This window comes from Monodon monoceros, unplaced genomic scaffold (genome assembly GCF_005190385.1).
Source record: "Monodon monoceros isolate NGI ecotype Baffin Bay Population unplaced genomic scaffold, NGI_Narwhal_1 Super_Scaffold_10, whole genome shotgun sequence".
In the NCBI taxonomy this organism is placed as follows: domain Eukaryota; kingdom Metazoa; phylum Chordata; class Mammalia; order Artiodactyla; family Monodontidae; genus Monodon; species Monodon monoceros.
The window spans coordinates 36,547,125-36,562,129 of NW_021703766.1; the positions used below are offsets into that span (position 1 = coordinate 36,547,125).

The 15,005-nt window shown below is 44.4% G+C and overlaps 1 protein-coding gene across 1 annotated transcript in view; it reads left to right on the plus strand.

Annotated features, from left to right (window-relative positions):
- The first annotated feature begins 11,448 nt into the window (after positions 1-11,448).
- The window catches only part of SHCBP1 (SHC binding and spindle associated 1), a 37,750-nt gene continuing 34,193 nt past the window's right edge, over positions 11,449-15,005 (plus strand). The window contains exon 1 of the mRNA XM_029205932.1: positions 11,449-11,557. Coding sequence (XP_029061765.1) covers positions 11,449-11,557 — 109 coding nt within the window. The remainder of the gene's footprint in view (positions 11,558-15,005) is intronic.

Genomic DNA, 15,005 nt, shown 5'->3' on the forward strand with positions numbered 1-15,005 from the left:
ACCTCCACATAAACTCCCAAAAGCCTCCCACCTATATTAGTTATCTATTGTGTGACAAATTATCCCAAAACTCAGTGTCTTAAAACAGACATTTATCTCACAGTTCTCTGGATCAGCAATTTGGGAGTTTAGCTGGGAATAAAGTGGATTGATAGGATAGTGTGTGCAAATTTGGTAAAATTACATAAGCTTGAGCCACAATGATTTTAAGCCTTAAATAGGATACATCCACAGGAGATGGGTGTTACAAAACGCTTTCTGTCAACTATTTTTACCTTCCTACACATCCCCCGGACCAATGATTTTCAAGCTTTATCAAACATACAAATCACATGAGGGTCTTGGTAAAGTGCAGATTCTGGAATTCACCAGGTCCGGGGTGGGGCCCAAGAGTGTATATTTTGAATAAACCCCCAGGTACCCGCCCCCCCCCCCCACAACATATTGCCAGTCCAGGGACCACACTTTGAATAACAATGCCCTAGATGGAAATTCCATAGACGTTTTTTTCTTAAATAAATTTTATTTATTTATGGCTGTGTTGGATCTTCGCTGCTGCTCACGGGCCCTCCCTAGTTGCTGCGAGCGGGGGCCATTCCTCGCTGTGGTGCGCGGGCTTATTGCGGCGGCCTCTCTTGGTTGCGGAGCACAGGCTCCAGGCGCACAGGCCTAGTATTTGCGGCACTTGGGCTCAGTTGTGGCACACGAGCTTAGTTACTCCGCAGCATGTGGGAATCTTCCCGGACCAGGGATTGAACCTATGTGCCCTGCATTGGCAGACGGATTCCCAACCACTATGCTACCAGGGAAGTCCCCATAGACAACATTTTAACAGTACTTGGAATAACTTATTTCACTTGTTTCTTAGATGGTTCTCACGTTTCCTTGTGGCAAACACTAAGAAGGGGGTGACAGTGGCCTAGAGAAGTGTTTGTGACTGTCTATCCTTTGTGGAGTATAGGGGCTTAGGCAATCCAGTACAGGAGGCATTTCTGTCATGTGTACTATATGACAGTGGATCTTGGCTTTCCCAGGGCACAGCAATTTAATGAATGCTTTTTGGAAACTCAAGTGTTAGAGCAAGTCGGTACAGAATAGTTAGCTGAAATCAGCTACAGGAGCCAGAAGGACATCTCATAGAGTAGTGGACATCAATCCCATGACAGGCAACGTAGGGGGCCCATGTGGGATCTTCCCGGACCAGGGATCAAACCCGTTTCCCCTGCATTGGCAGGCAGATTCTTAACCACTGTGCCACCAGGCAAGTCCTGGAATGTTATCTTTTAAGGAGTTATCTTGTTGATTCTAGGAGAATGTTGCTCTTTATGGTTGAGCAGGTATTTCTGCCAAGGGGGGAGGTTTGGTCAATGCATAATGCAGATACACAATGCGCAGTAGGAGGGAGTGAGGAGGCCAAAGGGCAGGAAAATATTATATGTAAATTTTTTCTTGTCTCGCTATAAGATATGAATTTTATTTCACAATACTCATGTCCTGATTTGCTTATTAATGAATGCTACAAACGTTTATTGTGCACTGATTATGTGTCAGATACTGAGCAATGCACTAGGAGTTAGTGATAAGAAAGCAAACATGTTTCTTGCCCTCATGGAGCTACTGTTTAAAAGGGAGAAAGGAATAACAGAGAAGTGTAAATTGTGATAAATCTTATACAGGAAAAATGCAGGAGACTCTAAAGTCAGTATTACTTTGATATCAAAACCAGACAAAGGCATCACAAGAAAAGAAACCTACAGAAAATGTCTTATAAATATGGATGCAAAGATCCTCAACAAAATACTAGCAAATTGAATCCAGCAGTACATAACATGGATAACACCATGGCCAAGTGAGGTTTATCCCAGGGATGCAAGATTGGTTTAATATTTAAAAATCATTAATGTAATACACCACTTCAATAGAATAAAGGACAAAAGCCACATGATTATCTCAAGAGACATAGGAAAAGCATTTGATAAAGTTCAACACCCCTTCTTGATAAACACTCAGTAAAATAGGAATAGAAGGCAACTTCCTCAGCCTGATAAAGTCAGGAAAAATCCACAGGTAAGATTATACTTAATGGTAGAAGAATGGATGCTTTCTCCCTAAGATCAGGAACAAGACATAGATGTTAGCTCTTGCAATTTCTTCTCCTTTTTCATTTCTAATTCTATTGATTTGAGTCTTCTCCCTTTTTTTCTTGATGAGTCTGGCTAATGGTTTATCAATTTTGTTTATCTTCTCAAAGAACCAGTTTTTAGTTTTATTGATCTTTGCTATTGTTTCCTTCATTTCTTTTTCATTTATTTCTGATCTGATTTTTATGAGTTTTTTCCTTCTGCTAACTTTGGGGTTTTTTTGTTCTTCTTCCTCTAATTGCTTTAGGTGCAAGGTTAGGTTGTTTATTCGAGATGTTTCCTGTTTCTTAAGGTAGGATTGTATTGCTATAAACTTCCCTCTTAGAACTGCTTTTGCTGCATCCCATAGATTTTGGGTCATCGTGTCTCCATTGTCATTTGTTTCTAGGTATTTTTTAATTTCCTCTTTGATTTCTTCAGTGATCACTTCGTTTTTAAAGTAGTGTATTGTTTAGCCTCCATGTTTTTGTATTTTTTACAGATCTTTTCCTGTAATTGATATCTAGTCTCATAGCATTGTGGTTGGAAAAGATACTTGATACAATTTCAATTTTCTTAAATTTACCAAGGCTTGATTTGTGACCCAAGATATGATCTATCCTGGAGAATGTTCCATGAGCACTAGAGAAAAATGTGTATTCTGTTGTTTTTGGATGGAATGTCCTATAAATATCAATTAAGTCCATCTTGTTTAATGTATCACTTAAAGCTTGTGTTTCCTTATTTATTTTCATTTTGGATGATCTGTCCATTGGTGAAAGTGGGGTGTTAAAGTTCCCTACTATGAATGTGTCACTGTCGATTTCCCCTTTTATGGCTGTTAGTATTTGCCTTATGTATTGAGATGCTCCTATGTTGGGTGCATAAATATTTACAATTGTTACATCATCTTCTTGGATCGATCCCTTGATCATTATGTAGTGTCCTTCTTTGTCTCTTCTAATAGTCTTTATTTTAAAGTCTATTTTGTCTGATATGAGAATTGCTACTCCAGCTTTCTTTTGGTTTCCATTTGCATGAAATATCTTTTTCCATCCCCTTACTTTCAGTATGTATGTGTCTCTAGGTTTGAAGTGGGTCTCTTGTAGACAGCAAATATATGGGTCTTGTTTTTGTATCCATTCAGCCAATCTGTGTCTTTTGGTGGGAGCATTTAGTCCATTTACATTTAAGGTAATTATCGATATGTATGTTCCTATTCCCATTTTCTTAATTGTTTTGGGTTCGTTATTGTAGGTCTTTTCCTTCTCTTGTGTTTCTTGCCTAGAGAAGTTCCTTTAGCAGTTGTTGTAGAGCTGGTTTGGTGGTGCTGAACTCTCTCAGCGTTTGCTTGTCTGTAAAGGTTTTAATTTCTCCATCAAATCTGAATGAGATCCTTGCTGGGTAGAGTAATCTTGGTTGTAGGTTTTTCTCCTTCATCACTTTAAATATGTCCTGCCAGTCCCTTCTGGCTTGCAGAGTTTCTGCTGAAAGATCAGCTGTTAACCTTATGGGGATTCCCTTGTGTGTTATTTGTCGTTTTTCCCTTGCTGCTTTTAATATGTTTCCTTTGTATTTAATTTTTGACAGTTTGATTAATATGTGTCTTGGCGTATTTCTCCTCGGATTTATCCTGTATGGGACTCTCTGTGCTTCCTGGACTTGATTACCTATTTCCTTTCCCATATTAGGGAAGTTTTCAACTATAATCTCTTCAAATATTTTCTCAGTCCCTTTCTTTTTCTCTTCTTCTTCTGGAACCCCTATAATTCAAATGTTGGTGCGTTTAATGTTGTCCCAGAGGTCTCTGAGACTGTCCTCAGTTCTTTTCTTTCTTTTTTCTTTATTCTGCTCTGCAGTAGTTATTTCCACTATTTTATCTTCCAGGTCACTTATCCGTTCTTCTGCCTCAGTTATTCTGCTATTGATCCCATCTAGAGTATTTTTCATTTCACCTATTGTGTTGTTCATCGTTGCTTGTTTCATCTTTATTTCTTCTAGGTCCTTGTTAAATGTTTCTTGCATTTTGTCCATCCTATTTCCAAGATTTTGGATCATCTTTACTATCATTATTCTGAATTCTTTTTCAGGTAGACTGCCTATTTCCTCTTCATTTGTTAGGTCTGGTGGGTTTTTATCTTGCTCCTTCATCTGCTGTGTGTTTTTCTGTCTTCTCATTTTGCTTATCTTACTGTGTTTGGGGTCTCCTTTTTTCAGGCTGCAGGTTCGTAGTTCCTGTTGTTTCTGGTGTCTGTCCCCAGTGGCTAAGGTTGGTTCAGTGGGTTGTGTAGGCTTCCTGGTGGAGGGGACTAGTGCCTGTGTTCTGGTGGATGAGGCTGGATCTTGTCTTTCTTTGGGCAGGTCCACGTCTGGTGGTGTGTTTTGGGGTGTCTGTGGACTTATTATGATTTTAGGCAGCCTCTCTGCTAATGGGTGGGGTTGTGTTCCTGTCTTGCTAGTTGTTTGGCATAGGATGCTCAGCACTGTAACTTGCTGGTCGTTGAGTGAAGCTGGGTGCTGGTGTTGAGATGGAGATCTCTGGGAGATTTTCGCTGTTTGATATTATGTGGAGCTGGGAGGTCTCTTGTTGACCAGTGTCCTGAAGTTGGCTCTCCCACCTCAGAAGCACAGCACTGACTCCTGGCTGCAGCACCAAGAGCCTTTCATCCACACGGCTCAGAATAAAAGGGAGAAAAAGTAGAAAGAAAGAATTAGTAGAAGTAGAAAGAAAGAAAGAACGAAAGAAAGGAGGGAGAGAAGGGGGGAGGGAGGGAGGAAGGAAGGAAGGAGGGAAGGAAGGAAAAAAAGAAAAGATAAAGTAAGATAAAATATAATGAAGTTATTAAAATTAAAAAATATTTATTAAGAGAAAAACAAAAACAGACGGATAGAACCCTAGGACAAATGGTGGAAGCAAAGCTATACAGAGAAAATCTCACACAGAAGCATACACATAGACACTCAGAAAAAGAGGAAAAGGGGAAAAAATCATAAATCTTGCTCTCAAAGTCCATCTCCTCAATTTGTGATGATTCGTTGTCTAGAGGAGGGAAGGAAGGAAAGAAAGAATGAAGATAAAGTAAAATAAAGTTATTAAAGTAAAAAGTAATTATTAAGAAAAAAAGTAAAAAGCAAAAATGGAGGGATAGAACCCTTGGACAAATGATGGAAGCAAAGCTATACAGACAAAATCTCACACAGAAGCATACACATACACACTCACAAAAAAAGGAAAAGGGGAAAAAATCATAAATCTTGCTCTCGAAGTCCACCTCCTTAATTAGGGATGATTTGTTGTCTATTCATGTATTCCACAGATGCAGGGTACCTCAAATTGATTGTGGAGCTTTAATCCGCTGCTTCTGAGGCTGCGGGGAGAGATTTCCCTTTCTCTTCTTTGTTCTCACAGCTCCCAGAGGCTCAGCTTTGGATTTGGCCCCGCCTCTGCGTGTAGGTCGCCGGAGGGCGTCTGTTCTTCGCTCAGACAGGACGTGGTTAAAGGAGCTGCTGATTCGGGGGCTCTGGCTCACTCAGGCCGGGGGGAGGGAGGGGTACGGAATGCGGGGCGAGCCTGCGGCGGCATAGGCCAGCTTGACGTTGCACCAGCCTGAGGCCCGCCATGCGTTCTCCCGGAGTTGTCCCTGGATCCCGGGACCCTGGCAGTGGCGGGCTGCACAGGCTCCCCGGAAGGGGGGTGTGGATAGTGACCTGTGCTCACACACAGTCTTCTTGGTGGCAGCAGCAGCAGCCTTAGCGTCTCATGCCCGTCTCTGGGGTCCGCGCTGTTAGCCGCGGCTCGTGCCCGTCTCTGGAGCTCCTTTAAGCAGCGCTCTTAATCCCCTCTCCTTGCGCACCAGGAAACAAAGAGGGAAGAAAAAGTCTCTTGCCTCTTTGGCAGGTCCAGACTTTTCCCCAGACTCCCTCCCGGCCAGCCGTGGCGCACTAACCCGCTGGAGGCTGTGTTCACGCTGCCAACCCCAGTCCACTTCCGGCGCTCCGACCGAAGCCCGAGCCTCAGCTCCCAGCCCCGCCCGCCCCGGCGGGGGAGCAGACAAGCCTCTCGGGCTGGTGAGTGCCGGTCGGCACCCATCCTCTGTGCGGGAATCTCTCCACTTTGCCCCCTGCACCCCTGTTACTGTGCTCTCCTCTGCGGCCCTGAAGCTTTCCCCCTCCGCCACCCGCAGTCACCGCCCGCGGAGGGGCTTATAGTGTGTGGAAACCTTTCCTCCTTCACACCTCCCTCCCACTGGTGCAAGTCCCGTCCCTATCCTTTTGTCTCTGTTTATTCTTTTTTCTTTTGCCCTACCCAGGTACATGGGGGGTTTCTTGCCTTTTGGGAGGTATGAGGTCTTCTGCCAGCGTTCAGTAGGTGTTCTGTAGGAGTTTTTCCACGTGTAGATGTATTTCTGGTGTATCTGTGGGGAGGAAGGTGATCTCCGGGTCTTACTCTTCTGCCATCTTCCCAGAAGCCCCAGCTCTTGCCATTTCTATTCAACATTGTACTGGAGGTTCTTCTAGCCAGAGCAGTTAGGCAAGAAAAAGAAAAGACATTCAGAATGAAAAAGAAGAAGTAAAACAATTTCTATTTGCAGATGACATGATCTTATCAAGGAAATGCAAATTTAAGGCATAATGAGATAGCACTATATACCTACTAAAGTGGCCAAATTAAAAAGCAAAAAACAAAAAACACATGTTGGTGAGGATGTGGAACAACTGGAACCCTCATTTATTGCTGGTAGTAATGGAAAATGGTATAGCCACTTGTAATAGAGTTCTCTATTAACTGAAATATATATACATATATACACATACATATGTATGTGTATATATGTATATATATACATATATATATGTATGTTTGTATGTATATATGTGTGTTCCTGGTTCTATATATATATATATATATATACACACACACACACACAGGTCCTAAGATCTGCAGGGTGAGTCAGTAAGCTGGAGACCTAGGAGAGCTCATGGTAGTTCCACAGTCCAATTCCAGAGGCCTGAGAACCAGGAGAGCTGATGGTATAGTTTCAGCCCAAAGACCAGCAGGCTTGAGATCAAGGAAGAGCAAATGTTTCAGTTCTGTCTTATCCTGAAGGTTTTAGCCCAGTACCCCTGCAAAGAGGGCCCTGCCTAGGATTCCCTCTAATTGGTGGCATTTATCCCAAGTCTGACTACACTCACTGGGTATTCTCTTGTTTAATATGCCTCTCCCCTGCTGGACCATGAGCTCCGTGAGGTAAGAGTTAGGTTTATTTGTTCTCTTCTAATCCCTGGAGCCTCGCACAAGGCCCAGAGGCTCTAGAGGAAACTGGCTGAAAGGACTTCTCAATGCTTTACCAAGTGCTAAAGATTTATTTTGAAAGTTTAAGCTTCCCTCTAGTGGAAAATACAAGCCAAAATTCGAGCCTAGCTTTTATTCTTTGTTTTTGTCAATGAGGGCCCCAGACTCTCAGACCAGAGAAGCAGAGACCTAGCATCTCTTCTCTCCCTGCCGTGGAGTAGATATCGTGGGCTACCTGCCCACCCTGGGCCCACGTGGAGCTCCCCACAACTGCTGATGGAGGTACAGGCCTCCCCCAGTGGGACCCCTCCCAGGATCTGGGGGCTCTCCCCACCCTTCTCTGATGTTCAGAATTTGCACTGTATGTCTTTGTCCTTGTCTGTGCTCAGAAACCCATTCATATGGATGTGGGAACACATTCTAAAGCAGGACAATGGGGGCCATGCTGGGCTTCTCTCCCCCACGGGTCAAAGTCCTGAGCTGCACACTTTAGAGAGTGCTTCTGTCCTGGGGAAACTGGTGGGCTGGTTTGGGGGCAGAGGGCCCCCAATACAGGCCGCATTCCCTGACCCTGACTTTGGTAATGGTAATAATGTTGAATCTGTGGTTCTGGGTAGGGGGTCTCTGGGCAGTAGCAGCAGCAGAAATGGCCCAGATCTGGCCATTTGACTCTAAACCTGAGCCTTTGGCTAATGGCATCATAAAATTACACTATATATAAAAGGAGCAGTATCAATTTAGTTTGTCCCTTTACTAAGTGAAGTTTAGTAGTAGTTACCAGCAGTACAAAGATGAATATGACATGGTACTTGTCTTCAAAGAACCACAGCCTCTGACGCAATGTCACAAGTAGACTAGGCCTCAGAAGTTGCAAACTGGTGGTCTACAGATATGTTTTATTTGGCTGGCACAGTGTTTAAGTTGTTAAAAATTGGTTCCCAATCTTTTTTTTCCTTAATTAACATTTTTTAAAAAATTAATTAATTTATTTATTTTCGGCTGCACTAGGTCTTCGTTGCTGTATGTGGGCTTCTCACTGACGTGGCTTCTCTTGTTACGGAGCACGAGCTCTAGGCATGCGGGCTTCAGTAGTTGTGGCTCGGGCTTTAGAGCACAGACTCACTAGTTGTGGCGCATGGGCTTAGTTGCTCTGCGGCATGTGGGATCCCCCTGGACCAGGGCTCGAACCTGTGTCCCCTACGTTGGCAGGCAGATTCTTAACCACTGCACCACCAGAGAAGACCCAGTTGCCAATCTTTTAATATGGGAAATTTCTTATAAAAATCTAGACTTCTGGCTTCAATTGGAAAACCAACATGGCAACATGGGGTCCATACCCATCACTTCTCACGGGACTCGCACCAGTGCCCACTTCTTTCCTTCTGTCACCCGCCTGGCCATTCCGGGCACTGCATTGAGACCCCTGTGCTAGGAATAGCAAGAGGGGAGCAATTAATTCTGGAAGCAGGTGAGAGAGTGGGTGAGTCCTCTCAGGTGCGGTGACTTCCCAGGTGCCATCTCGACAGCCTGCATGGGAGATGGTGGTGGCCACAGGGGCTGTGGCAGGGAGGGTGGGATGAGATGAGAGCCTTATGAGCTGGAGGATGGGCTGCACTTGGCTTTGCAGCATTCAGGAACATGAATCATGAATGAGAGCTCCAGGTCAAGTTTTCCAGCAGGAGATGAAACTGAAATAGCTGCAGGAGAGAACTCAGGTCTGAAGATCTCTGTATCAAGCATGAATTATGTTACTTGAGGACTGGGGATCCTGTTGAAACGCAGATTCCAGTCCAGCAGATCTGGGGGTAGGGGAGGGACTCTGCATTTCTAACAAGCTCCTGGTCCCTGGACTGTACTTTGAGCGGCTGGGGCTTAGAACAGAGGTTGTGATCCTAGTGGGCTGTGGGCCAAATTTGGCCTGGGAAATAAGGTTTTTCTGGGTTGCATAGTGTTTACATTAAAAAAAAAAGTTGCTAGCAGCTTAAAATCAGGCATTTTCACATAAAAGTCTGAATCTGTCTTCACCACTCATCATTCTCTATTACATCACTGAATTTTATTTTATTATTTTTCATAATTGAATCTTGCTTGTTAATTGATTTTTTACTTGTTCATTGTGCATCTCCACTAGGCTGTGAATTCCATGTGGGCAGGACCTTGTCTGCTTGTTTGCCCCTGCTTCCCTTGAGCCTAGAACAATGTCTGGCACACAGTCTATACTCTCTATATTTATTATTTGTCAAGTGAACTAGCACATCTGCTTTCCTGTGTGCTCACAGTGAGTGCCACTGTCCACACTTGGCCTTCTTCACTCACTTCTGTTACCTCCTGATGAAGGTGGACTCAGGAAAATGCCCTTGGGAGTCCCCTAGGTTTAGGGGATCTGAGAAGGAGGAAGAAGAATGAAAGCAGGAAGGAGAACCAGAAGAGTGAAGGACCAGAAGAGAGAAGGCCCAGAGGCCAGGGGAGGAAGGACTACGGAAGGGGATGCTGGGCTCTCAGTGCTGCAGCGGGCGGAGGGCGATGGGAGCGAGGGAGGGCAGGCCTCTGGAGGAAGCTACTGGCCGTTGAGAAAGCAGGAGAGGAAAGGCACTACCCCAGAGCAATTTGGTGTTATCCAGAAAGTGTGGAGGCAGTATCTCAAGATTGCAGTTGGGCTTTGGGAAGTTTTTAGGGGAGGGCAGTAAGTTTCGAGCCCCTGTGTAGACAGAGTATAAGGACCTAGTGGTGAGAAAGAGAGTGAAGATATAAAAAGGACTGGGAATAATGGGTGCCACCCCACCTAAGGCAGGTGGAAGGCTGTGATGGGCTGCAGATGGAGGGATTGGAAAGGAAGAATTAAAAAACCCTTTCCTTAGGATAAGGGGGAGGGAGCAGGAAAAGCAAACTCCCAAGAAATGTGTGCTCTTAAAAGGTCTCCACTTAGGGGAAAACTCTAAAAACTTTCCATATAATCCATGCAAGCATAGGTTTGGAAATGTATCCAGTTTAATAAGTGATTTGTCCTTAATATCATTTCAGCTGTGAGGGATCTGAGAGACTTTAGCCCAAGGTTTTCCTTTAAGGCAGTAAGTGGAAATGTCTTCCCTGTGATAACTGTCATGACCAGGCTCTTGTCTTTCTGTGGGACTCATCTTCCTGGTGTTCTGGTAACCTCTGCTGTTGCCGGCCATCTCAGGTCTGGCTAGTCATGGCCTGGCAGAGCCATTAAAGTGTGGATTCAGGAATTTGGCTGGTTTTTAATACTGGCACTGCTGGGTTAAATTGGGCATTTCTTAATTTCTTGGTGACTCCATGTCATCACCTGTAAAATGGGAATAACAATAATATTTCCTGTCTCATAGGATGGTTTTTGAAGATTGAATAAGATACTGCAGATAAAATATGCAGGGGTGTCTTGCACACAGTACTCAACAAATGTTAGCTATTATCATTGGAGGTTATAGTTGTTGATTAATAAATGTAGGTAAAACATACTTTTACATTCTAAATATTATTTGACATTCTTTGAAAATATCCTCTGTGTGTAGGTAGTGAATGAAAGAGGGGGAGAGAGAGAAAAAGCGAGAGAGCAACTGATTTTTGGTGGTGAAAAGTTTGGAGCCATCTAGGCCAATATACTATTAGAACTGAAGATGCTCTTCTGAGAGGTGAAGTGACTTGCCCAAGGTAATACCAGTAGTAATGGAAGAAACAAGTCTAAATACTATGTTTTTTGAATCTCAAGCCAGTGCCTTTTCCGCTCTACCTCACTTCCAGGTATGGCTTGTTAGTTTTTCGGAACTCATCCCAAATTATGTCCTAATTCAACTTTGTCTAAGTTCGTCCCCGTAAACAAAAAGAGCAAGAGCTTGGACGAGAAGAGCAGTCCTTCCGGCCAGTAGATGGCGCGCAGGCACTGCAACCGGGGTGGGTGGAGGCTGAAGGGGCCGCAAACTTTCCTTTAATTGGTCAAAGAGCCTCGGCCCACTATCCAATCAGAAGCGGCTGCTTCATCGCATTACTGGGCCGGGCGGCCGCCCGCGGAAATTTGAAATGGCTGACGGGCTGCTGGCTGGTGGTGGGTTGGGGTCGGAGGCGATGGCGCGGGACCATGAGCGCACCGGCTGGGCTGCGGAAGAGGAGCCGGCGCCCCTCGTGAAAGGTGAGCACCCGTCGTGACGGGCCGGCGGAGCCGCCGCCTGCGACAGACCGTGTCGGCAGCTCGGGGGGCGTCGGGACTCTCCGAGGGCGCTTGGGGCGTAGGCCTTCCGGACCTTGCTGGCCAGGGTGGCGGCGGTGGCTGGGCGACGCCCCGACGTCGAAGTCAGGAGGTACCTAGGGCAACTCCCCCCGCCCAATCTGGCCTCAGCTTCCTCGAGCCTGGAGGGAACTGGGCCGGGCCGGGAATTCCTACTTTTGCTGTCTGGGTGGGCCCCCCGGGCTTTGTGCACGCGTTTGTGAGTCCAGAGTGGGCGCATTTTTTAAATTTGCATCTCAAAGGAGATCACGTACCACACTTCCCTTTACCGAAAGAGAAGAAACTTGAACGCTTGGCCTAGTTGGCTGCATCTAAGCCTGCACTGAGCATTGAGGGCAGGTGACATGCCCAAGGGTAGGGGAGCCAATTTGGGACAGAGTCTAAAAGTAGAACCCAGGTCTAATTCTCAGTCCTTTCTACCTCTTCATGGAGACTCCGTTTTTTCCCCCTGATATTTTAAGGTGGTTTTACTTTAACATTTTCAGTTGTATTGTGTAGTGGAAAGAGTCCTGGAGAAGTGAGAGAACATAGGTGTGACTTAACTCCTCTACCAACCACTCTTGTGAACTGGCAACAGTCACTTGGCTTCAGTTTGCCCATCTGGAAAGCAGGTAGTGGTGCTACGGAGCGGTGAAGATGAAGTGAAATAATGTGTGAAAAGAAATACTTTCAAATTGGATCTAAAGAATTGTGCTGAAGTAAGGTGTTCTTTTTAATTGTAAGACACACATAACAAAATTTACCATCTTAACCATTTTTAAGTGTACAGTTCAGTGGTATTAAACACATTCACATTGTTGTGTAGCCATCACCACCCTCTGTTACCATGGTTCTTTTCAACTTGTAAACTGAAACTCTATACCTATTGAATAAACCCCCTATCACCCCTCCCCCCAGCTCCTGGCAACCACCATTATACTTTGTCTTTATGATATGATTTTGACTAAGTACCTCATATCAGTGGAATTGCACAGTATTTGTCTTTCTGTGACTGGCTTATTTCACGCAGTATAATGTTCATCCAACACCTGTAATTTCCTTCCTTTTTTTTTTTTGCCGTACGGGGGCCTCTCACTATTGTGGCCTCTCCCGTTGCGGAGCACAGGCTCCGGACGCGCAGGCTCAGCGGCCATGGCTCACGGGCCCAGCCACTCCGTGGCATGTGGGATCCTCCCGGACCGGGGTACGAACCCGTGTCCTCGGCATCGGCAGGCGGACTCTCAACCACTGCGCCACCAGGGAAGCCCTCCTTCCTTTTCAAAGCTAAATAATTTTAGCTATTGTGAATAATGCTGCTATGAACATCGGTGTACAAATATCTCTTGGAGACCCTGCTTTCAGTTCTTTTGGAAATTGCTGGGTCATATGGTAATTCTATTTAAAAACTTTTGAGGAATCACCATACTGTTTTCTGCGGTGGCTGAACCGTTTTACATGCCTACCAACAGTGCACAAGGGTTCCTGTTCCCCATATCCTCGCCAACACTTGTTTTCTTTCTTTCTTTTTTTTTTTGCGGTACGTGGGCCTCTCACTGTTGTGGCCTCTCCCGTTGCGGAGTACAGGCTCCGGACGCGCAGGCTCAGTGGCCATGGCTCACGGGGCCCAGCCGCTCCGCAGCATGTGGGATCTTCCTGGACCAGGGCACGAACCCGTGTCCCCTGCATCGGCAGGCGGACTCTCAACCACTGCGCCACCAGGGAAGCCCAACACTTGTTTTCTTGATAGTTTTTCTTGTTGTTTGTTGGATAACAGTCACCTAATGTGTGTGAGATGATGGTATTATTTCTTTAACAAACATTTATATCTATGTTATGTGGTGGGTACTGTTGTAAGTGATTAACATATAGTTTATTCTCTTAATTTTATTGAAGTTGGCATACTGTTTTCATCTTCCTTTAGGTACAGAGAGATTGTTACACAGCAGGTGAGGTATTGATGTCCTTCTGAGGCTCAGGTGCATTGATAATCTGTAAGCAGGAAGCCCTTCACTACACCTTGGTCATCTTGTTGCCATGTCCAAACTTGTACTGCTTGCTGCACGACAGGCCAATGAATTGAGAGACGAGTTGTTGGGGCAAGGAATAGAGACTTTATTTGGAAAGCCAGCTGACTGAGAAGATGGTGGAATACAGTCCCAAAGAACCATCTTGCCAAAGTTAGAATTCAGGCTTCCTTTATACTAAAAGGGGAGAGGTTGTGGCTGGTTGTTGCAAACTTCTTGGTGTCAGAATCCTTTGTTCTTGCATCTATCCAGGTAGGTCAGGTCAGGATGTTCCTGTAAACCTACAAGACAAATGTTATTCTCTGTTTAGCAACTTTTTATCTCTATATGAGTGGAAAAGTGTTATACCTTTAAAGGTCAGAGCTTTGAGAAGAGGCTATCCTGTGTATTTCAGGCTATAGGCAACATTCTTGTATCAAAAGCAATAGGATACAAAGGGTAAAGTACAAGAAACAGATCCAATATGGAGTCAGATTTGTCCTTCCCTATTACAGTCTGTGGGGTCACATAATTCTGGTGGCCTGAACAGGGGCAGAGAAGTGGAAGGAGGGAGAAAAGGAAGGAGAAATATAAGAGGTAAGGGAAGAGAAAGACTGCTGCTAGTAATTGTCTCAGATACCCTTCCTGAGACCACAGGAAAGAACTTTGCCAGTCTAAATGCTACCCTCAGCATTTATTTAGTAGTCGTTTTGTCTATTAAAAACATCGTATTGCACAGAATTAGATATGTCACTGGCCCAATCACGCCTTGTGAAACATAATTACATACAGCCCAAACCTCATGCAATTAGCATTTTCTAATCCTTTCCTTAGACACAGGCATTGAAATTAGTCAGATGGAACCTAGAAGCTTTGGTGAAGTAAACCTTATGCATTATTAACAATCTCTCATCCCTGTTTATTGAGGGGCATTGACAAGCTGATATTGTAGAAATTAGAGGGAGGTTTCAGTTTGTTTGAGATGGAGTATAGGAAATCAGCTCCGTATTTAATGCAGCTTTATGGAATTGTTTTGGAAAAAAATGACTGTAAGCTATGTGACCATTATAACTTGCTAGCTCTAGTAATAATCATAGCCGTGTCCTCTGAAGGAGAGCTTGGGTGATTCCCACTTAATTAAAAACAACCCTCTTCCTCACAGAAGAGCAACAAAAACCTAACCCATGAAGGATTTTAAGTCCTTATTGTTTTGAAGTAGAACTTGGATTTTGAGATATTTTTAAATTTAGAAAACTGTTTTTTTCTGACAATGATAGAGGTAAGTAAAGCATTATACCCAAATCCTTGTTTTTATTTGTTTGGAATTTCTAAGCAAGTATATGAAAATAGAAGCAGTTTATAAGCACTGG